Genomic DNA, 23,173 nt, shown 5'->3' with positions numbered 1-23,173 from the left:
GTAGTATTGACATCTTAACAATATTAGTCTTCCAATCCATGAACATGGGGACTGTGTTTCCATTTATTTATGTTTTCTTTCATTTCTTTCAGCAGTGTTTGTAGATTTCATTGTACAAATCTTTTGCTTCCTTGGTTAAGTTAATTCCTAAGTATTCTATTCTTCAGGGTCTTATTATAAATGGACTTGTTTTTCTGATTCATTTTTGGGTTATTCATTATTAATATACAGGCATACCTCATTTTATTGCTTTCTGTTGTATTACACTTCGCAGATATTACATTTTCATCAACATTAAAGCAAGATGCTCCACCAGCAAAAAATTACAATTCACTAAAGAAAGGCCCAGGTAAACATTAGCATTTTTTAGCAATAAAATATTTTAAAATTAAGGTATATACATTGTTTTTTTGAGACATGTGATTGCACACTTAACAGAATGCAGTATAGCATAAACTTAACTTTTATGTGCACAGGGAAACCAAAATATTAACGGGACTCACTTTAGTGTGATATTGTTATTCGCTTTATTGCAATGGTCTGAAACCGAACTCGCAACATCTGAGGCGTACATGGAAAGTTAACTATACCCCACTAAGACTAAGCCTCCACCAGTAAGAAGTCACATCAGCTGCAGTCTTGTTAAGTCACATGGATGCTTGAATACTTTCAGTAATAGAAATTCACTTCTCTCGGGGAAATGTATTTGGTTCTGAAATTGTTAGTCTGGACTTTAATACTTTTGCTTAAAGTAAGTTGACAACTTTAGAGCAAGACTATTTATTGTTAATCCTCACCTGAGGATATTTTTCCATTAATTTTTAGATAGAGTGGAAGGGAGGGAGGGGGAGAGAGAGACAGAGAAACATAGATGTGAGAGAGACACATCAATTGGCTGCCTCCCACATGATCTTAACGGGCTGAGGATCGAAGCTGCAACCCAACCAAGTACATGCCATTAACCGGGAATCTTTGGTCTGCAGACTGATGCTCTAACCGCTGAGCCAAATCTACCAGGGATGATTTTTGTGTAGTTTTTGTATCCTGCTACTTTGCTGAATTCATTTATTAGTTCTAACATTTTTTTGTCGAAACTTTAGAGTTTTTTACATATAAGAACCTATCACCTGCAAACAATTTCACTTCTTCCTTTGTAATGTGTGAGCCTCCTCTTCTTTTTTTTTTTTTTAATCTAGCTAGTCTGGCTAGAACTTATGTTGAATGGAAATATTAAAATTAGTCATCCTAGCCTTGTTCCTGATCTTAAAGGAAAAACTTTCATTTTTTTCACCATGGAGTATGCTGTTAGTTGTGGGTTTTTCATATATGGTTTTCATTAACTTGAGGTAGTTTCCTTCTGTTCCCAGTATGTTCAATGTTTTCACCATAAAAGTGTTGAATTGTGTCAAATGGTTTTACTGCCACAACTAAGATGAGCATGTAGTTTTTGTCTTTCATTCTATTAATGTGGTGTATTAGACTGATGGATTTCATATGTTTAACCATCCTTATATTCCAGGAATATATCCCATGTTTTAATGTAGTATTACTTTCTTAAATTGTGTAGAAAACAAAGAGTGGAGTTTCAAACCATTGTTACAATAACATTAGCCTTTATAATTGCCATGGATTCACTTTCACTGAGATATTTATTTCTTCATATGGCTTCCAGTTGTTCTCTAGTGTAAGTTTAATTTTAACCTGCAGTACTTAGGCATTTTTTACAGGGCAGGTCTAATGGTCATAAACTTCATCAGCTTTTGTTTCTCTGGGAATGGATCCTTCACTTCTGAAGTACTTTTTGCCAGACACAGAATTCTCACTTGACAGGTTTGTTTGTTTGTTGTTGTTGTTTTATGACTTTGAATATATTGGCCTTCTGACTTCTAGCCTCCAGAGTTTGTGATGAGAAATCTGCTGACCACCTTACTGAGGAATCCCTGAGTGTGGTAAGTCACTTCCCTCTTGCTGCTTTCAAGATTCTCTTTGTCTTTCAAAAGTTTGTTATCTACTGTGTACATAGAAAGACTTCTTAGACCAGCCTACCTTGTAAGCACACCAATAAGGAATTTCTCTCTCTCTTTTTTTCTTCTAGGCAACCCTGCTAACCCTCAGGCAGCAGAGCAACAGAAAGTGTAAAAGCTTTGGAATCAAACTTGCTTAATAAACTAACTAGCCAAGACGCCAACATAAGCGTTCACAAAAATGATAGTTTTAGTTATCATTGCCTTCTATTCATAGTTTCCCATCAGTGAACACACAATGAGCACTTAAAAGATAATATTTATAACCACTGTTTCTTGACTCAAGTTAGAACACAAAATTATGAATTTTTATAAACTCTGCATGTGGCTTTCAACTCATGAACATTATGGAGTTGCCTTCCAATGTCTTAACATTCTATTAGTTATTCTGGCAGAATAGTGAAACAAACAAACAAACAAAAAAACCACAGAGCTAGCCTTATCCTTGGGCTTTATCTTCATTTGTTTTTAAGAAAATTAGATTAGAAAGCATGCTTATAAATGAAAGAATATCTTTTAAAATTCAATGTTATAATCTTTCAAAGGAACAGGTTAGGAAAAGCCAGCCATTCTTGATCAGTTAGCATTAAAATAATGGTTTGAGGACTTTCTCTGGTGATGAGTATTAATGCATATTTCTTCTGTGAAGATGTAGAAGTGTTTGTGTTCAACTTAGGAACTATTTGATCTTTATTTATTCTATACTCCAACTCTCAATAGCCTTGTCAAGTGGAAAAGATAATGAACACAGCACCTAGAACAAAAAACAGGGGCTAGGAGGATTCCTAGTCTAACCATGGCCTAAATTACCAGTGATAACCCATGGAATGTGTTTGAGAACTGTGCATGCATTGCTGAAATAGCCCTGGCTGGTTTGGCTCAGCAGTTAGAGCACTGGCCTACAAACCATAGGGTCATGGGTTCAATTCCTGGTCAAGGGCATGTACCTTGGTTGCAAGTTTGATCCCCTCACCAGTCGGGGTCATGCAGGAGGCAACCAATCAATGAGTCTCTCTCACATCAATATTTCTCTTTCCCCCTCCCTTTCTTCCATGCTTATTTAGAAAATCAACAGAAAAGTGTCCTCAGGTAAGGATTTAAAAAAAAGTCAGAAAAGAGCTCTGAAACAAAACAGGCTGAGTACTTTATTAGAGGTTGGATTCCTATTCCAGTAACTGAGTATTGAGCAAATTATTTAACTTTGAGGAGTCCCATTTTTTTTATCTTTAAAAAATAAATAAAAACAAATCCAATCTTTATAGCAATTTTTTAAATGAGTTTTGGCATTTTTTACTAACTTGTTAACTAATTTTTAGAACTAAAAAAATTACTATAAGCCAAGCCACATGAACATAACATAAATTCCAAGATCTGGGAAAGAAAGCTCTAAAGCAAAATTCTCACTTTAAAAAATGTAAAACAGGGCTATTGCTTTGACTCTTTTCCTGCTTTTTTAATTTGGAGAAACCTGTGTGCTGGCATGTTTATAACCCCATAATTGATGATTGGTAAATCATTGTGCTGCTCCATAATTGATGATTGGGAAAGTTACTGTGTGCCCTCTAGCTGAACCTGGTTAGTCAAAATAATCTCAGTAAATTGGAATACTCTCTGAACCAAGAAATTGTTGGGAGCCGCTACATGTCTGACAGAGTCCACGGAGCCTGGAGGTCTTCAGTCAGAGACTCGACCTTCCCCACAATCTCAAGAAATCAGGCTTATGTTTGTGCAGCTCGGGGCTAAGTGTGACCCAATGTACCTTGAAATACCTGAAATACCTGGGTGTTCCTGTTATCCATAAGACAAACTAATTCTATACAGCACTGCTGTGGCCCTGGGCATTATATCGAGAAAATCCTATTTGTTGTAAGGTATAAAAGGCATGTGATAAAGCATATTGGGGCTGATTCCGAAGACTCTGTCACAGGGGTGTTCGGAATCAGACGCTGGCCAGCTAATAAACGCCTCTTATATGGACTTCAATTCTCTAGTGGTCTTTCTTTGACTGTTGCGCCACAAGATTTGGAGGTCCCAGAGCTGGTCTCCGAGAACTTGGGATCAGTCACCGGCTTTGCTCTCTATTTGGATTTAATTTGGCTCTGGTGGTCTTGGTTCTCTTGCGCCACAACACCTGATATATATTCTGCCATAGAAAGGCTACATGTACGTACTCTGTTCTAATCATACTGTAAGAAACCAGGTATTAAGAGACAGTTAAACCTATTAGAAAATTATTGTCAAAAAGAATGACATTATGTCAAAATCAAAACTGTTCCTAGGAAACATCCTTCAACATTAAAACAAACAATTTTTATGCATCTATTCAAAAGGGTCTTATATTCTGCTACTTGGGGAATGTATAATACACTCTATACAGCATCTCAACACTGGGCATTCTGAGGAGTCTCAGTGAGGTTTCACTGTAGCTGAGGTACCACCTGCCCTCAACAAGCTTTTGTCCAAGCATTTCAGCAGACCCAGAGCATAAGCAAATCACACCCCAGCCCACAAGCTCTTCTACAGCCAAGTCCCTTAGATATGAATTGACAGTCTCCCCAAGTAAAAATACAAATGGAGCTCCAGAATTTTCAAAATGAATGATCAACTTGCAATCTAGTTCTTAAAAAAAAATTGTTTTTTTAATCCTCACCCGAGGACATTTTCTCATTTTTTGTTCAGATAGAGGAGAAGGGGGAGGGGGAGAGGGAGAGGGGGAGGGAGAAACATGGATGTGAAAGGGCAACATCGAGTGGTTGCCACCCTCACAACCAAACCAGGGCCGGGTACAAACTGCAACAGAGGTACGTGCCCTTAGCGGGAACCAAACCCGGGTCTCTCTGGACCGCAGGCCGATGCTCTAACTGCTGAGCCAAACCAGCCAGGGCTAGATGTCTAGTTCTTAAAGGACATGAATCCTTCCTCAGTCAATAATTACTGAGAATTTCCCAGAAATTCAGCCCTTATTTGTCTGCCATCTAAATCCTACAAACAAACACCTAAAGGGAGATATTTTAAAATCATCTCTATAGGTTCTCCAAGTTCTCATACTGTAACAGATTAAAGAACTAGGAAAAAAGATAATTTCTATTAAGAAGGCATATTATATTCAGTTTTAAAATATCACCGTACAAATACTTTCTGCAAGTACCATGCAGCCACTACCTGCTGTGTTTCTCAGCATCTCTTATGTAAAGGTATGAATGATACATTTATTTAAAAATTTAGAAATAGTAAAAGTGTTGTCAAAAACACTTAACTTGCCCTGGCCGGTTTGGCTCAGCAGTTAGAGCGTCGGCCTGCGGTCTGGAGAGACCCGGGTTCGGTTCCCGCTGAGGGCACGTACTTCGGTTGCAGTTTGTCCCCGGCCCTGGTTGGTCGTGCGGGTGGCAGCCACTCGATATGCCCCTTTCACATCGATGTTTCTCTATCTCTCTCTTCCTCTCTCTCCCTCCCACTCTATCTGTACAAAAAATGGAAAAATGTCCTCGGGTGAGGATTTAAAAAAAAAAAAAAAAGAATACTTAACTTACTTCCTTGTCAGAGGGGAAAAAAAAACACCTTAAAACCATTATTGCCCTGGCCGGTTTGGCTCAGCGGTTAGAGCGTCGGCCTGCGGTCCTGAGAGACCCGGGTTCAGTTCCCGCTAGGGGTGCGAGCCTCGGTTGCAGTTTGTCCCCGGCCCTGGTCGGTTGTGCGGGTGGCAGCCACTCGATGTGTTCCTTTCACGTTGATGTTTCTCTCTCTCTCTCTCTGTTCCTCTCTCTCCCTCCCACTCTACCTGAACAAAAAATGGAAAAATGTCCTTGGGTGAGGATTAAAAAAAAACAAACAAACCATTATTTGTTATCTTGCTCGCTTTGTTTGCTTAGTGTCTGATATCTAAATTTATGTTAAAATTCAAAGAGAAATATTATTCCAGGTCTGTAGCAGAATAATTTCTCTATAGCTCTAATCTAAATTTAGTTTTTACTTTTCTGCCCTTATCACAAATTACAGGAAATACTTTTTCAGCAGTACTTAAGTCATGTAGTTAGTTATAAATTAGTAAACAAATACATCATAGGCAGCATCATGTAATATACAGACTAATAATCAATCACACCTAGAGTGAGAAGACACTGCTCCTGAGCTGATTCACCCCCTACATCAACCTCCCAGAAATATTTAAAATATAATTCATATAGCTAAGGAGGTTTTTATTATTACCAATGATTCAATTGAACTTTTTGCACATAAAGTTCATAAAATATATTTTACAGGAGGCAGTTACATATTAGAAAAATAATCAGCTATTACTCAAGGCTTAACACTGAGATAATTCTTTAACTTAAAATAAAATTACTGCCCTGGCTGGTTTGGCTCAGCGGTTGGAGCGTTGGCTTGAGGACCAGAGAGTCCCGGGTTCAGTTCCCGCTAGGGGCACGTACCAAAAAAATAAAATAAATAAAATAAAATAAAATTACCTGTAGTAGCCCTCCATCATCAAAACGCAATACTTCTATTATGCTCTCCGACTGAATGAATGCTGTGAAGAAAACAAAACATACTTATCATTTAAAGAAACACAAATTTGATGTAAATAAAATCTTTTTACCTTAAAATTAATTGCTACAATTTTATATTTGAAAAATATACTGCTTGATGATGATAGAGAGGAAAATATGACTAATACTTCAGGGTTTTAGCAACTATAAAATGCTTTAAAATAAAACAATATAACTCAATTAGAAACTAGTCCTAAACAAACTACAGGCTGTGTATACCACTTGCAAAATATCTGTTCCTACTATACTGCCAGGAAGCACAGAACAGTCATATGCAGCTGATTATTTTCATTGATTACTGAAATATCATAAACACAGAGCAAAGATTACTAGAGGATTGTATTTTCCCCCAAAATGATAAACTGACATTTTATATCATCTGCTCTTTTATAGGGATGATATGACCTGGGATCAATAATCAAAACAGACTTGGTAGGGGAGTGGACCAGGAAAATGGCAAGAGGAGATTATTCTGTCCAAGAAACTGAGCAAGTGCAAAGCCAAGATACAAAACTAACATACTTTTACCACACAATCCAGCAATTGTGCCTCTAGGTATTTACCCAACTGACTTGAAAACATATGTCTACATAAAAATCTGCATTAAAGTCCTTACAGAAGCTTTATTCATAATCACTACAACTGGACACAATCAAGATGTCCTTCAACAGGTGACTAGATAGACAAACTGTAGTACATCCATACAATGTACTACTATTCAGTAATAAGAAGTAAAAGAAAAGGCTACATATATACTATATGATTCCAAGTATATCACATTCTGGAAAAGGCAATACTATAGAGATGGTAAAAAGATAAGTGGTTGTGCCCTGGCCAGTTTGGCTCAGCAGTTACAGCGTTGGCCTGTGGTCCGGAGAAACCTGGGTTCGATTTCTGCTTAAGGGCATGTACCTCGGTTGCAGTTTGTCCCCAGCCCTGGTTGGGTCATGTGAGTGGCAACCACTTGACGTGTCCCTTTCACATCGATGTTTCTCTCTATCTCTATCCCTCTCACTCTATCTGAACAAAAAAATGGAAAAATTTTTGGGGTAAGGATTTAAAAAAAAAAAAAAAAAAGATAAGTGGTTGCTATAGGTTTAGGGAGAGAAAGAAAAGGTTGAAAAAGTGATGCACAGCAAATTTTCAGGGCAGTGACACTATTCTGTGTAATACTGTAACACAGATGGACAACACTATGCATTTGTCAAAACAGAATTCTACAGCACAGTGAACCTAATGTATGCAATTTTAAAAAATCATTCAGGCCTGGACAGTGTTGCTCAACTGGATGGAGCATCGTCCTATACACCAAAGAGTAGCAGGTTTGATTCCCAGTCAGAGCACATACCCAGGTTGTGGGTTCGATCCCCAGATGGAGCACATACAGGAGGCAACCGATCGATATTTCTCTCTCCCCCCCTGAAATCAATAAAAATATATCCTTGGGCAAAGATTAAAGGTAACAAAACAATTTAACTATATTAGAAATGTATGAAACTGACTCATTAAAGGTAGGTAGAATGGGGAAAGGTGCTGATATATAATTTGGAAATTACTGGAATCTGTAAGACTACAAGCAAAAGAAACTACATAAGCACTGTACTCTAGCTGGAGGCTAGAATGATCTCTGTGGTGATGGATTACGGTTGGCAACATCAGTGTGAACTCATTAGGTTAAATACAGCTACAGATGGTTACATACAGAAATTTATGAATGTGTTTATACACAGGTTAATATACACACATACATTTCCTTGCTCTGTCAGTTGAGAGGGCCTGGAAGAAATTACATCCCAGTAGCAAAGAGCACACTTAGCACCCAGGTCTTGGTTTTCTAATACCATCCTCCAATAAAAGGAACCAGGAATTCCTGGAAAGGAATCTAGGGCTAGGGCAGGAAATACACAAGATGAAACTGGAGTATCTTGTGGTGCTGGAAAGTGAGAAAGTGCTAAAAACAAAAAAAAAACCCTACACTGATGGGAATATGTCAGAGATATGTGTTAACAGAAAGTGTTCCCAAACGGCCAAAGGTAAAAGAACTTCAGCAGTAGAATAAAGTAGTATTAGATTATAACCCAAAGTATAAAATAAATATCCATGAGTCCATACTGATATAAATAACTGAGTGAATAAATGTGTGTGTGTGTGGGGGGGGGGGGGGAGACGACAAAACTCCTATACAGAATTCTAAATAATTTACATAGAAACTCTTTGATCTGGGTAGTGGAGTGTAACTGCCCTCTAAAGAAAACTCTAGAAAGGAGGAAATGAAGTAAATTCACAATGGAGAAACCTGACAAATGTTACCCCAGTTAGATAATCAAGGTCAAGTTACACAATGAAAAGTCATGTTGATAGTATGTACCCTTGATATGGTGTATAATAAAACGACACTTTTAACTCTGTGATCTTCTTCCCACAATCACTTAGCCCCCAGTCTCATTATGAGAAGAACACCAGACAAATCTCACTGAGGAACATTCTACAAAGTACCTGACCAATACTCTAGAAAACTGTCAAGGTCATAAACAAGGAAAGTCTGAGAAACTGTCACAGAGCAAAGGAGCCTCAGGGGACATGATTACTAAATGTTATGGGGTATCTTGGGTAGGATCCTAGAAAAGAAAAAGTCAAGGAACTCTGAATCAATTATGGGCTTCACTTAATAATGTGTTAATATTGATTCATTAATTGTAAAAAAAAAAAAAAAGAAAGGTTCTATATTAATTGAAGATGTTAGTAATAGGGAAAACTGGGATATACAGGAACTCTGTACTATCTCTAAAATGTTTAAAACGTAGATTGTTGTAAATAAAAAGTTAATTTTTAAAAAGCACATAACAATGGTATTTTATTTGTCTTAATACTGACTCCTCTTCGTTGGTGTTTGGGCATTCAGGGAAGAAGCCTCCTGTCTAATCTTAAGTACCTGGCTTTTCTATTATGGCTAAATCTGAAAGTCAAGCAGCAGAGTGAGACACTAGGCTAATTAGATTACGTTACATAGTTGAGTGGTGCTTTCCTTCCTGCTAGCATCGCTTGCCCCTCCTTCTAGTAATCACATCTTGATTTTTCTTTGGGAAACCCATGTCCTCCATTTCTTGTGTTTCTTTTTAACCACAGTGCCAACCTCTTGGTAAAATTTCCCAGGGCTGAGAGACCACAGAAAGAGGCTGACAACTCCATTATTACATCAAGAGTGTCTTGGGCGGACAAGAGAACAAAAATATGCTCTGCCTCTGTAGCAGGTGCTAATGAGTTATATAGAACAGGGCAAGATGGATAGGGATAACAGGGTGAGATCAGCCCCAGCTCCAGATAAAGAAAAACTGCCTTGCCTGGGGCAAGGCAAAGGCCCAGTTCCAGAAACCAACAGGCCTGAGGCAGAAGGGGGGGAGGGGGTAGTTATCCAACAGACAGTTTCTGAGGGGATTTATGGGAAGAGATCTCTGTTCTGGCCTAAATCTAGCTTTGTGGATCCAGCAGTGGTCACATCAAAAGTCTCTTTTCCATGCAACCTGTTCTACTACTGCTCATTCCCCACCAGTTCTTAGTATATAGAGAACAGTCCATGACTACTGAGTGAAAGAATAATATCCCACCATTTGCTCAGGTATAAATTGGTATTTGCATTCACTAAGGCAAATGACCTTTTTCCGGTTGTTGTCTCCAGTCCTAGCCTGAAGCTAAATTTCAAACCTTAGATCAGAGCAAATGACTCCAATGGGATTACTGACAGAGTACATTTGGAGTGCACAAAGAAGGTCTCTATAGGAAGCCATGTGCTCTTCAGAGAAAGGACTGCTGAGTGTAGAAAAGTTCTGCCAGCTCAACCATTTCTCATCCCCTTCCTCATCTGTTAACATAAATGAAATTTCAGATGATCCAGAAAATCTTTTTGTTATACTCCCGTTGAAGACAGATGTATTGATGTAAGAACACAAGGAACTAACAGAAATTCATTGACTAGCCAGATGCTCTCTATGTAAGAGACAAAGAGGAGCTGCTAGTTAGAAACTTTGCATTTAGTTGATAGAGAAAAACCAACAAGAAAGTACTGTATTTAGTGGCTGCTATCACTATCTAAGTTCCCATCATCAAGCCAGAAGATCAACCCTTTATCTAACTGATAAGAACTTAACTAAATAAAGATAAAGGCAGTAATATAATTTGGATACAGTATTTTTAATTAAAAGCTTTTGGTTTGGGGGTGGGAAGAAATAAACCAAAGAACTTATATGCATATATGCATAACCAATAGACACAGACAATGGTGAGGGGAAAGGCGGGAGGAAGGCGGGAGTGGGGAGGAGGAAGTCAATGGGGAAAAAATGAGGAATATTTGTAATACAGACAACAATAAAGATTTTTAAAAAGCCTTTAAAAAAACATCAATTACCTTAGTTGAAAAAAATTAATGTAGCAGCTGATTTATAAAGTTCTAAAAGGAAAATATGATGTTACACATCACCAGCTTTCCTTAAAAGATGTAGAAATGAGCCCTGGCCGGTTTGGCTCAGCGGTTAGAGCGTTGGCCTGTGGTCAGGAGAGACCTGGGTTCGGTTCCCGCTAAGGGCATGTACCTTGGTTGCAGTTTGTCCCTGGCCCTGGTTGGGTCGTGCGGATGGCAACCACTCGATTTGTCCCTTTCACGTCAATGTTTCTCTCTCTCCCTTCCTCCCTCCCACTCTATCTGAACAAAAAATGGAAAAATGTCCTCAGGTAAGGATATAAAAAAATTTAAAAAGATGTAGAAATGAAAAGAATTTAACTCTGGCATGAAATGGCATAGAATATACTGCTTTAAATTATCAATTATAATAACTATAAATTAGATGCCTAGAAAAACAACACTCAGGCTGGATATATACTTAATCATGTACTGCATTAACAGTTATTTAGCTGTAGAATAAAAAAGTAACCAAAGCAAGTCTAATTCCCTCATCTCTACCTCTCTGGACTTGAAACTACAACTAACAGCTACTTACTCTCCCAAGAATATTTCCCTTAATTTCATACTTGAAATGAATCCCAAACTGCCCCAATGTCCCCAATTCAAGCAGCAACCAGATATAACAAAAATAAAAATAACATCTAATAATTACTGATTACTATATGTTATTAAATTTCAAATTAATCCTGTGACAGAGACATTATGAATTCCACTTAAAGAAAACTGGCACAGTGAGGTTATGCTCTCCAGGTTGCTCAGCAAAGAAAGTGGCTAGAGATGGACTATAAATTTCAGTAATGGGCCATGGCCAGTTTGGCTCAGCAGTTAGAGCGTAGGCCCGTGGACCAGAGTCTTGGGTTCGGCTTCCGCTAAGGGCACGTACCTCGGTTGCAGTTTGTCCCTGGCCCCAGTTGGGGTCGTGTGGGTGGTGACCACTCGATGTGTCTCTGTCACATAGATGTTTCTCTCTCTCTCTCTCTCTCTCCCTCCTGCTCTATAATGCAAAAAAAAAAAAGTGTCCTCGGGTGAGGATAAAAAAAATATTTTTCAGTAATGGGGCCCCAGAATCTATGCTTCTAAACCCATCACTATTTATACTTTCAAAGTAAATGTGACAGCCCGTCTGGGTGGCTCAGTTGGATGGAGTGTTGTCCTCATATACTAAAAGGTTGTGGGTTCAATCCCCAGTCAGAGAGTGAATGGGAGGGGGCGGGGGGCACGCAACCAATTGATGTCTCTCTCTCTCTCTGTTACTTCCTCTCTCTCGAAAATCAGTAAAAGTATCCTCAGGTGAAAATTTAAAAAAGAAAACATAAGTGTGACATTAATGTTTATGACTAATAGCACTTCAAACAACCTAATTTTTAAAATTAGGCATATATTATTTCCAATAACAAGCGAGGAAAGAAGGGTATATAAGCAAAAATCATTTCTATTTCTGGCTTTTATGATTCTATTGGTATTTACTCTATGAAGCTGGGCTCAGTAAGATCTACCTTGAGGTCCTCATATCCTCCACCCTTCATCACTATGATGTCTGAGTAACAAAGCTAATTATATTCTGTGTAAAATCTCAGTGTGTCAGCTGTTTAATAACTCACTTTCAAAACAGAAGTTCAGAAATTTATTTCCTACTTCATTTAGTAAAGAATGACATTCACAAAATTAAAAAAACAAAAACAAAAACAAAAAACACCTTCACTTTAAAGGCAAATTTTTCTCTACTATAGTTTTTTTTTTTCTTCTGGGTAGAGATTTTTTTTCTGAATATTGCAATTGATGACTAGATACAATCTGCCTCTTTTCATACATCTTTTACAGTAATTCATGAAAATAACCCATTAGAAATATATGTCATATAGGGGTGTGTGTGAGGCATTAAGATTCCAGACTGTCACCATCGAGTCTTTACTTTTCTAGCCTCAGTCTCCTCACCTTTAAGGAGAGGTTAAATCAGTGATGTTTTCAAAAACCAGGTAAAGAAAAGGCCACACCAGCAGGACTTGGAAGGGCCCCCAAATCCTGTGTTAAAGAGCCATCTTGCCTGAAATTCTTTTCTCATGGCTGGTGTTTTCTCCTCGTGCAAGGGTCAGTCTCAAAGGTACTCCACAGAGGCCTTCTGTGACTGCTCCAAGCAGCCCCATGTTATCTTCTATCATATGCCCTATTTTAACTCTTATCACAATATGTAACTAGTTCCTGGTTTGCTTATTTGTCATCTATGCCTAGGACAAAGTCTCAAAAATGAAAGATAAAAAACATTGGTTAAAATAGTGCTATTATCCCTGGCCCATGTGGTTCAGTGTTAGAGTGTTAACCCAAACACTGAAGTGTGGCAGGTTCGATTCCTAGCCAAGGGCACATTACTGGGACACGTGTGGGAGGCAACGAATTGATGTCTCTCTCTCAATCAATGTCTCTCTCCCCTACTCTAAAAATCAATAGAAAAGAATATCCTCAGGTGAGGATTAACAATAAAAAAATGAATAAAATAGAGGCATTATTATTTCAAAATTAATAATCATTAATTGATAATTAATCATCATTAATGATACCATAATTAATACCATTAATGATATTAATATCTCTTTCATAGGTACACTTGCTCAGGGCTTTGTTTCAGCAAAAGGTTCAGTAACAAAAAATTTTAAACATTCTGAACTAGTTTTGTATGGACCCCTCTAGATACTTGGTGACTGAAGCTATTTCTTCCCTCACTAATTTTCTTTTCTGAAAGATGTAATATACATATTCTTCCCACATTAAAAGTACAAAAGGATTTATGAAACTCAATACAAAAGTATAATTTTTGAAATTCCCCAGTTTTTAATGAAGTATTATAAGAAATGAAAAATATGGCCCATACACAGGAAAAATTCAATGAACAGAAACCGTCCCTGAGGAAGTCCAGACATAGGACTCACTATATTAAACAACAGAATATACATTCTGCTCAAGTACACATGAAACCTTCTCCAAGACAGACATATAAGTTAGGCTATAAAACAAGTTCCAAAAACTTAAAAGGAAATGAAGGCATATAAAGCATATTCTCCAACCACAATGGAGTAAAATTACAAATCAATAATAGAGGAAAATAAAAAAAATATGTAGAAATTAAAAACACCATCCTAAATAACCAATGTGTCAAAATCTCTAGCTGCACATGCTTATATAAAAAAGAAACAAAGAGCCCCCTGGCCAGTGTGGCTCAGTAGTTAAGAGTTGTCAGCCCATGAACCAGAGGGCCATGGGTTCAATTCCTGGTCAAGGGCATGTACCTGGGTTGCAGGTTCAATTCTCGACCTGGGTCGGAGCAAGTGCAGGAAGCAACCAATAGATGTGTCTCTCTCACACTGATGTCTGTCTGACTGCCTGTCTCTCTCTCTCTCTCTCCCCCTCCTCTCCTAGCATCCCCCTCCCTTCCATCTCTCTAAAAAGCAATGGAAAAAAATTCTCGGGTGAGGATAAATAAATAGAAACAAAGATCTCAAATTAATAACCTAAACTATCATTTTAAGAAACTAGAAAAAGAGCAAACTCAACCCAAAGTAAGAGGGAAGAAAATAATACAAGTTAGAGTGGAAATAAAATTGAGAACAGAAAACAACAGGGAAAATTAATCAAACAAAAATTTGGTTCCTTGAAAAGATCGACAAAATTGACAAACTTTAGGTAGACTGAAAAAATTCATGAATGAAACAGGGAACTAATCTTACAGAGATAGAAGGGATTTACCAACCTTATAGGAGTAAAAAGGATAAGAGGATAACTAAAAATCTGTACACCAATAGATCAGATAGTCTAGATGAAATGGACAAATAACTAGAAACACTGGAACTACTGAAATTAATTCAAGAACATAGAAAATCTGAATAGACCTGTAATAAAACTGAATTAGTAATCAAAAATCTTTTCAGAAAGAAAGGCCTAGGGACAGATGGCTTCACTGGTTAATTTTACCAAATTAAAAAAAGATTAACACCAATGCTTTACAAACTCTTATAAAACATAACAGAGGAGGGAAACACTTCCCAACTTATTCCATGAGGCCCTGATACTGATACCAAACTCAGATAAAGTTATCACAAGAAAAGAAAAATATAGATCCATTATCTCTTATAAATACGGATATCAAATCTTCAACAATATCTAAACAAACCATATCCAGCAATGTATGCAGAGGATTATATATCATGACCAAATGTCAGACAAGTACATTTTAAACTACAAAGCATCTGCCCTGGCCAAGTAGCTCAGTTGGCCAGAACAGCATCTATTAAGCCAAGATTGAAGATTAAATCCCTAGTGAGGACACATACAAGAATCAACCAATAATACACCTCTCTCTCTCTCTCTCTCTCTCTCTCTCTCTCTCTCTCTCTCTCTCTCAACAGTAAATGAAAACAAAAACAAAAAATACAAAGCATCACTGAAAGAAATTAAAGACCTAAATAAATAAAAAGACATCTGGTGTTTATAAACTGGAATACTTATCGATGTTAAAACTGCAATATTCCCCCAATTGATCTTAGATTCAACGTGATCCTTATCAAAATCCCACCTTGCTTTTTTCTCAATTGACAAATTGATCCTAAAATTCTTGAAAAAATGCAAGAAACCCAGACTAGTCAAAACAATCTTGAAACGAAACATAGAAGGACTCTAACTTCCTAGCTTCAAAACTTTCTACAAAGCTACAGTAATCAAGACAAGTGTGGTACTGAAATAAAGATAGATGTATAAAATCAATAGAATAGAACTGAGAGTCCTGAAAGAAACCCTCACAATCATTTATGGTCAATTGATTATTGACAAGAATGCTAAGACAATTCAAAGAAAAGGATAATCTTTTCAACAAATGGTACTGGGACAACTGGATATCTGCATGCAAAAAAATGAAGCTGAACCTTACTTTAACCTCACACCATATGCAAAAATTAATTCAAAATGGTTTGGAAGACATCAGCGACAGAAATTAAACTAAAAATGTTTAGAAGGTAACTAGGTATAAATCTTTGTAATTTTGGATTAGGCAATGTCTCAAATAGAATAAGCAATAAAAGGAAAACTTAAACTGGAATTCAAAATAAAAAAACTTCGTGCTATAAAGAGCACTATCCAGGAAGTGAAAAGAAAACTCACAGAACAGAATTTTTGCAAATAATGTATCTGTTAAGGGATATGTACAAAAAATAGAAAGAGAGAGCTCTTAGAACACAATTTTTTAAAAAGCAAATACTGCAATAAAAAAATGGACAAGGGCTCTGCATGAACATTTCTCCAACAATGTTATACAAATAGCCAATAAACACATAAAAAGACACTCAAGATAAGTCCTTAGAGAAACGCAAATCAAAACAAAGCTACCACTTCACACATACTAGAATGGCTAAAATAAAAAAGACGTTAATAGCCCGGCTGGTGTGGCTCAGTGGTTGAGCATTGACCCATGCACCAAGAGGTCACTGTTCAATTCCCAGCCAGGGCACATGCCCAGGTTGCAGGCTCGGTCCCCAGCAGGGGGCATGCAGGAGGCAGCTGGTCCATGTTTCTTTCTCACATGGATGTTTCTATTTCTCTCTCCCTTCCTCTCTTTCTAAAAAAATCAATAAAAAGTATATTTTTTAAAAATGCTCAGCCCTGACCAGTTTGGGTCAGAGGCTGGAGGATCAGCTCGTGGACCAATGAATCACGGGTTTGATTCCGGTCAAGGGTGCGACCCTTGATTGCTGTTCGTCCTCGGCCCTGGTCAGAGTTGTGTGGGAGGCAACCAATTGCTGTGTCTGTCACATCCATAGTTGTTTCTGTTTCTCTCTCTCTCTCTCCCCTCCCACTCTATCTGAAGATAATTAGAAAAACGTCCTCAGGTGAGTATTGAAAAAAATAAATAAAAATAAAAAAATGTTCATAGCAGCATTATCCATAGCCAAAAATCAGAAACAACCCAAATGTCCACTGACTGATAAACAAAATGTGCGAATCCATATGATTAAATATTTCTCAGCCACAAAAAAGAATGCTACAACATAGACGAACTTTGAAAACATAGTACAAAGTGAAAGCCAGACACAAAGAGCCACAGATTTTATTATTCTATTTACATAAAAATCTCCAGAATAGGCAAATACAAAGAAATGAAAATTGAATGAACTTTCACTTGCTATTGGCTGGGAAGAAATGACTGCTATTATGTATGAGGTTTCCTTATTGGGGTGATGGAAATTTTTTGAAATTAGAATTTGATGATGGGTGCACAAATCTATACTAAAAAAAAACATTCAACTGTACATACTTTTAAAAGGTGAATTTATGACATGAGAATTATGTCAATATTTTAAAATCAGCGAAAAATATAATAGTGCATGGTTTTGTTTCCTAGTCTCTAAATCTTTTCTTAAAAGGCTGCCTGAATGACATTTTAAATACTTCATAACTATGGGACAAAAATGTAACTCAACTCCAACAAAACAGCTTTAAGTGTAATAGTTCTTTCACTACAGAAATTCATTTGTTAGTGTCCACACACGTGTGAGCTGGGAGAACCAACCACAAATGTTAAAGCAAATGGGGCAAACTGTCAACAATACGTCAATCTGGGTAAAAACGTGTTTTTTATTCTATTTCAATTCTTAGAAATTTTCTGAAAGTTTGAAAACATTTCAAAAAGTTTACAAGAAAGAAAATCATCTGATGACTTATAAAAATGTGATTGTTTAAACACACTCTTTTAAAAAGCCTTTTGTCGCCCTGGCCGGTTTGGCTCAGCGGTTGGAGCATCAGCCTGCGGTACAGAGAGACCTGGGTTTGGTTCCCGCTAAGGGCATGTACCTCGGTTGCAGTTTGTCCCCGGCCCTGGTTGGTCGTGCGGGTGGCAGCCACTCGATGTGTCCCTTCATATCGATGTTTCTCTCTCTCTCTCTCTCTCTCTCTCTCTCTCTTCCTCTCTTTCCCTCCCGCTCTATCTGAACAAAAAAATGGAAAAATGTCCTCAGGTGAGGATAAAAAAAAAAGTAAAGAAAAAAATAAAAAATAAAAAGCCTTTTGTCATGTTGGCCTGCAAACCCTAGAGTTGCAGGTTCGGTCCTGGTCAAGGGCACGTACCTCAGTTGCAGTTAGTCCCCGGTCCTGGTCAGGGTCACACAGGAGCCAACCAATCTATGTGTCTCTCTCACATCGATGTTTCTTCTCCCCCTCACATCTAAAAACCAATAAAAAAATATCTTTGGGTGAAAATTTTTAAAAATAAACAACCTGGCCAGTGTGGCTCAGTGGTTACATATCCCCCACATACCAAGAGGTCACTGGTTTGATTCCTGGTCAGGGCACATGCCCAGGTTGTGGGCCAAATCCCCAGTAAGGGACATGCAGGAGGCAGCCATTATATGTTCTCTCTCATCAATGTTTCTCTCTCTCTCCTTCTCCCTTTCTTTCGATAAAATCAATAAAGAAAAAAAATAAAAATAAAAATGAAAAGTCTTCTGTGAAGCTATAGTTAACCTTACTTAATTATGTTACATTAGAAGTACAGGTTACAAAGATGTTTGGTATCCAAACTGCTGCCACAGTTAACTAGGATAAAAATAATGCACTGCTGAAGTGACTATGGCTACAGTGGTAATCAGTTAAAATGATATGTTGACTCAGCTATTGCACAGGGATTTTATCCTCTGTTTCCAATATGTAATCATATATTATAAGATAGTGTGTATATGCAATACCTGTACTGCATATATGTATATAATATATAACATCACATTCTAAATATTTAGTAGTCTACTATATTTTGTCCATATAGCTTTTATTCCACAGGCCCAAAGAAGTGACCAATAAAAGAAACTAGAAAATGAAGAGCAAATTAAACCTAAAATAGAAAGAAAATAATAAAGAATATAAATCAATGAAATAGACAACAAAAGATATAGAAAAATCAAAGAAATTGAAAGTTATTTGTTCAAGAAGATGAGTAAAATTGATAAACTTCTAGCCAGACTACTCATTAGAGAGGCAACAGAAAACAAGAAATGAGAGACTGGCAGATTCCACTTTCTATAGATATAAGAAGGTTAATAAAGGAATATCATTAACTACTTTATTAATATAGTCAACAATTCAGATTGAACAAATTGAGATGAACAAATTGTGTCAAAGGCTCAAAATGCCAAAAATCAGTCAAGAATAAATAGTTAACTGGAACAGGCCTACATGTATTAAAGAAATTATTTTGTAGTTCAAAATCTTCTCTCAAAGCAAACTCTAGGCCCAGATTATAAAAATGGAGAAATGTCCTGACTCATTTTTTGAAGTCAGCATTGATTGCTCTCCTACCAAAAACAAAACCTATAAAAGAATTACAGACCAATATCCTTCATTGGTATAGATGCAAAAATTCTTATTACAGTTTCAGCAAATACAATCCATTAATGTATAAAAAGAATCAATACATCATAACCAAGTGGGGCTTATCCCAGAAATACAATACTGGCTTAACACTTAAAAAAATAATGGAGGGGGAGAAAAAATGGCTGTGGAGTGAATGGAAGCTACACAGACCATCACCTAGGACCAAACTGGACTTATAACGAAAATAAAGACAAATCGTGAGGAAGGGGCAACCGAAAGACACCTTGGAGGACCACATAACCAGGGACACCGACTCAATCCTGGTAGGCTTGCAAGGATGCGAGAGGGGGTCGGGAGCCCACGGTCCAAAGTGGCCTGGGCTGGTGCCGCACGGAATTGGCTGGGGCCAGGGGACTCGGCGGAAAGCTGCTGCTGCCGCCTTGGCTGCAACCCGGCCTGAGTCCTGTGAACTCTGCTGCATGCTAAGCCCTCGGCTGGTGCCACACGGACTCGCTGGGACCAGGGGACTCTGCTAGAAGCAGCTGCCACCTCAGCAGTGTCCCGCTACCCCGGCTTAGTCCTGTGGCTTCTGCTGAGGGCGACACCCTCGGCTGGTGCCGCAGACTCAGCGCCCTTGGCGGAAGGCCGCGCCCTCAGGTTAAAAGTCCCAGGCAGCTCCACAACGCAGATTCTAGACAGAGGCTAAATTGGCAGCAGCCACTCACCTTGGGCTCTGGCAGAAGAAAGGGAGACTGGACTGGAACTGTGTGGGGACACTCAGGTTTTGGAGGGTACTCAGAGCTTTTACTGAGTGCAGCCTCCCAGGACTGTGGTCATTTTACTCCTTCCCAGGGCCCTGGGGAGAGACGGAGGCCCCTCCCACAGAGATTCAACCCCACCTGGTGGCCATTGAAATGCTAATTGAGGCCAATTAACAACCAGCAGCTGCCCCACCCTCGGGAAAACCTCTTACACTGAGCACCTGAGGGAATTTTTCAGGCAATTCAGAAACCAAGGATCTTCAGGTGACCTCTACTAATAGCCTCCAGGCAGCCCTGGCCGGTTTGGTTCAGCGGTTAGAGCATCAGCCTGCGGTCCTGAGAGACCCGGGTTCGGTTCCCGCTAAGGGCGCGTACCTCCGTTGCAGCTTGTCCCCGGCCCTGGTCGGTTGTGTGGGTGGCAGCCACTCGATGTGTTCCTTTCACATTGATGTTTCTCTCTCCCTCCCACTCTACCTGAACAAAAAATGGAAAAATGTCCTCGGGTGAGGATAAAAAAAAAAAAAAAAAAAAAAAATAGCCTCCAGGCAAAAAAAAGCTAGAGGATAACTACCATTCTCTGAGCTAGCAACACTAACCAGAAAAGCTAAGACTTGACGGTGGTGTTTAAAGTGGGTCCCCCTGGCTCATCCAAACCCAGGAGAGGGAGCCACAAACAGCAGAACACCAACACCCACATGGAAAATTCAGCAGAATCCAAAGCCCACTGTGATAGCCAAAATGGTGAAAAACAAAAAGAAAAGCCAAATGAAAGAACAAGAGACCTCTACCGAAGTTGAGATAAATGAGGTGCAGTTAAGCAAGTTAACAGAACTAGAATTTAGAGCCATGATGTTGAGGAAGCTCAACAACATGTGTGAGGACATAAGCACCATGAGTAAAGCCATAGAAATGTTGAAAATCAACCAGTTGGAAATTAAAAACCACCAAGAAGAAATGAAGAATAACATATCAGAAATGAAAAACACATTGGAAGGTCTAAAAAGCAGAGTAGGGGAAGCTGAGGACCGGATCAGTGAATAAGAAGACAGAGTAGAAAAAAAATCAACCAATCAGAAAACCAAAAGGACAAAATGACTGAAAAACGGTAAGATAGCTTAAAAGAACTGTGGGAAAACTGGAAACAAAATAATATTCGCATCATAGGAGTCCCTGAAGAAGAAAATGAGCAAGGGTTAGAGAATATATTCAAAGATGTAGTGACAGAAAAATTCTCTAGTTTGGTGAAGGAAGAAGGCATTCAAGTTCAAGAACCACAGAGAGCCCCAAGTAAGAAAAACCCAAACAGGCCCATAACAACACACATAGTAATCAAAGTGCCAAAAATTAAAGACAAAGAGAGAATCCTAAAAGCAGCAAGAGATAAGCAATAGGTTACCTACAATGGAAACCCTATAAGGCTCTCAGCTGACTTCTCACAAGAAACACTACAGGCCAGAAGGGAATGGCATGAAGTAATCAAGGTCATGAGAAACAAGGATCTGAATCCAAGACTACTCTACCCAGCAAGGCTATCATTCAAAATAGAAGGTCCAATAAAGAGCTTCCCAGACGAAAAAAGGCTAAGGGAATACATTAGCACCAAACCAGCACTGCAAGAAATGTTAAAAGGACTGCTGTAATTAGCAATAGAAATGGGAAGAAAAATAGAACCACACTAAACAAAAACGGCAAAAAATAAGTACATATCAATAATCACCTTAAATGTAAATGGACTGAATGCTCCCATAAAAAGACACTGAGTAGCTGATAGGATAAGAAAGCATGACTCATCTATATGTTGCTTACAAGAGACCCACCTCACAACAAAAGACCCACTAAGGTTGAAAGTGAAGGGATGGAAAAAAATCTCCCAAGCAAACGGAAAGGAATAAAAAAGCTGGGGTAGCAATACTCATATCTGATAAAATAGATTTCAAAATGAAGGCCATAACTAGAGACAAAGAAGGCCACTACATAATATTGAAAGGATCTATCCAACAGGAAAATATAACCGTGATAAACATATATGCACCCAAAATAGGAGAACCAACATATATTAAAAATCTTCTGGAGGACTTCAAAGGAGAAATCGACAGGAATACAATCATAGCAGGGGACTTCAACACCCCCCTGACATCACTGGATAAATCCTCTAGACAAAAAATTAGCAAGGAAACAGAGACTCTAAATGAAGCACTAGACCAAATGGATTTAATAGATATCTACAGAGAATTACACCCCAAAACTACAGAATTCACATTCTTCTCAAGTGCACATGGGACATTCTCAAAGATCGATCACATGTTAGGGCACAAACTAAGTCTCTACAAGTTCAAGAAGACTGAAATCATATCAAGCATCTTCTCAGATCACAATGGCATGAAACTAGAAATCAACTGCAAGAAGAACATACAAAGACATTTGAACACATGGAGCCCTGGCCAGTTTGGCTCAGTGGTTAGAGCGTCGGCCTGCGGTCCGGAGAGACCCGGGTTCGGTTCCCGCTAAGTGCACGTACGGTTGCGGTTTGTCCCCAGCCCTGGTTGGTCGTGTGGGTGGCAGCCACTCGATGTGTCCCTTCACGTCGATGTTTCTCACTCTCTCTCCCTTCCTCTCTCTCCCTCCCACTCTATCTGTACAAAAAATGGAAAAATATCCTCGGGTGAGGATAAAAAAAAAAAAAAAATAGTAATGAACACATGGAAGCTAAATAGCATGCTATTAAACAATGAATGGGTCACCGAGGAGATCAAGGAAGAAATCAAAACTTCCTGGAAACCAATGAAAATGAAGACACAACAACAAAAAATCTATGGGATGCAGCGAAAGCAGTTCTGACAGGGAAGTTCATAGCACTACAGGCCTACCTCAAAAATAGAAGAAAAATCTCTAATAGATTATCTAACCTCACAACGTAAAAAACTAGAGAGCAAACAAAAAGAAAACCCCAGAGCAAGTAGAAGGAAGAAAATAGTAAAGATCAGAGCAGAAATAAATGACATAGAGACCAAAAAAACATTTCAAAGGATCAATAAAACAAAGAGC

General features: G+C 38.4%; 1 protein-coding gene across 2 annotated transcripts in view; it reads right to left on the bottom strand.

Moving 5' to 3' along the window:
- Window positions 1–23,173, bottom strand: part of TMEM131 (transmembrane protein 131) — a 266,720-nt gene that overhangs the window by 188,130 nt on the left and 55,417 nt on the right. For both annotated transcript variants that reach the window (XM_036262183.1, XM_036262185.1), the window contains exon 2: window positions 6,488–6,549. In XM_036262183.1, the coding sequence (XP_036118076.1) occupies window positions 6,488–6,549 (62 nt within the window). The remainder of the gene's footprint in view (window positions 1–6,487; window positions 6,550–23,173) is intronic.

This window comes from Molossus molossus, unplaced genomic scaffold (assembly GCF_014108415.1).
Source record: "Molossus molossus isolate mMolMol1 unplaced genomic scaffold, mMolMol1.p scaffold_m16_p_15, whole genome shotgun sequence".
Classification (NCBI taxonomy): domain Eukaryota; kingdom Metazoa; phylum Chordata; class Mammalia; order Chiroptera; family Molossidae; genus Molossus; species Molossus molossus.
The sequence above is the reverse complement of the archived record's forward strand: the minus strand, read 5'-3'. Positions and strand labels throughout refer to the sequence as shown.